The sequence below is a fragment of the Chaetura pelagica genome, unplaced genomic scaffold (genome assembly GCF_000747805.2).
Source record: "Chaetura pelagica isolate M959 unplaced genomic scaffold, ChaPel_1.0 scaffold1145, whole genome shotgun sequence".
NCBI classification, from domain to species: Eukaryota; Metazoa; Chordata; class Aves; order Apodiformes; family Apodidae; genus Chaetura; species Chaetura pelagica.
This window is the reverse complement of record NW_009953300.1, coordinates 172,024-173,584: the sequence shown is the minus strand read 5'-3', so window position 1 is coordinate 173,584 and position 1,561 is coordinate 172,024. Positions and strand designations below refer to the sequence as shown.

The following is a 1,561-nucleotide window of genomic DNA, read 5'->3' as shown; positions in this document are numbered from 1 at the left end:
ACAGTCGGTCTGTGCAGCCCTAAGCCCACCAGGCACAGTACATCCTGGAGACCCCTGTGAAGCCCTCAACAGAGCCAGAGGATGGCCTAGTCTTGCTGCACAGAAAATAGATGTCAGTCCTTGCCCCAGAATGGCTTGTGCTCTAACTAGACTAATGTAAGGAGAGGGGCTTGGCACAAAGCAATGTTGGCTGCTTATGACTGTTTGCAGTGGTGAGGCAGATGAAGGTGTGTGTCCCAGCTGTGTGTGAGTCCCTCTGTCTGAGGAGGGGCTGTGGGAACCCAGCTGTGCCCACACCCAGCTGTGCTGGGTGTTGCTCAGTCCCCCCCTTTGCAGGAGCAGGGTGCTGCCCCTCCTGCCCCCGCCTCATCGAGGCCCTGATCAACAGCTATGACCGCGTGCGCGTCTCTGCCGACTGGGTGGGAGCGGTGCCAGCAGAGGTGGTGCAGGTGAGGGGGCCCTGCGTGCTGGCTGGGGGCTGCAGGAGGGCACCAGAGGGGCAGGACTGGGCTGGAGGAGACCTGCAGAGCACTGGGGTGATGCTGCTAGAGGACAGGGAGGTGCACCATACTAATTAAGGTAAGGGGGTGTCTGGTTCTGTCTCTGCTCCCAAGGTGAGACCCTCAGCTTTGTCTCCTCTTCTCTCTCTGTAGAAATACCCACGTTTCTACCAATCCCTCTTCTCCCTGGAGCACAGACCTCGCTCCTTGCAGCACCTGGCCCGCTGCACGCTCAGGACCTTCCTGGAGGGACGGTTGCTTCTGGTCCTGCCTCAGCTGCACCTGCCAAGTGCCCTGCATCGCTTCCTGCTGCTCGACTTCGAGGATGTTCTCTACTGAGGGCTGCAGTTCCAGCCATACCCTGCATTTCTGTGCAGATGTTCCATCCCTGCTGGAGCAGTTTGAGCCTTCCCAGCTCACTCCTGCCCCTCGCACACCTCCTCCCAGGCCATGTCAACCCCCTATGCCAAACGTGTTGCTGTGTCCATTCCTCGTGCCCTGCCTGGTGCACCTGTTCTGGAGCATTCTGTCTACCTGTGCTAACCAGAACAAACTCCAGCCTCACTAAGAATGTGGGGACTCACTCACAGGATATGGGGACTAGGGCATTTTGTGGGACGAGGAGCACTTACACCGCATTGGTCAGTTTTAGTTGTAGAGTATCAGCCTCCCAAATTACAAACTTGACCCTGAACCAGGCAGCTCTGGTGCCCTGAATATTTTTTGGGACTCTGTCTTTAGTCTAGTTGTTTACAGTTTGTAACAGCTGTTTGAAATAAACTCTAGTCTTTCTCTATACCCACCAGTGTACAATTTCTGCCTTGAAACCTGTCCTGACAGCTCATTCATGGGACTTGCCCTGCACAGTGACACATGCTCTCTTGGCCCGGCCAGCCCCTACCAGAGCACCGTGCAGGTTCACATGCTGCTGCTGCCCGGGCTGCCCCATGCTCTAGACAAGGTAAAGGGTAATGTTTGTTCTTGCCATTTAAAGACATAGTTGTGAAGGGCTCAAGCAGTAACCATCCTGTAGAGCTTTGCTGTCAGCTAAAGCCATTCCT

The 1,561-nt window shown here is 55.6% G+C and overlaps 1 protein-coding gene across 1 annotated transcript in view; it reads left to right on the top strand.

The window, feature by feature from the left end:
- The window catches only part of ASB10 (ankyrin repeat and SOCS box containing 10), a 10,223-nt gene extending 9,384 nt beyond the window's left edge, over nt 1-839 (top strand). Inside the window, exon 7 of the mRNA XM_009998046.1 lies at nt 654-839. Coding sequence (XP_009996348.1) covers nt 654-839 — 186 coding nt within the window. The remainder of the gene's footprint in view (nt 1-653) is intronic.
- Nucleotides 840-1,561: the final 722 nt, after the last annotated feature.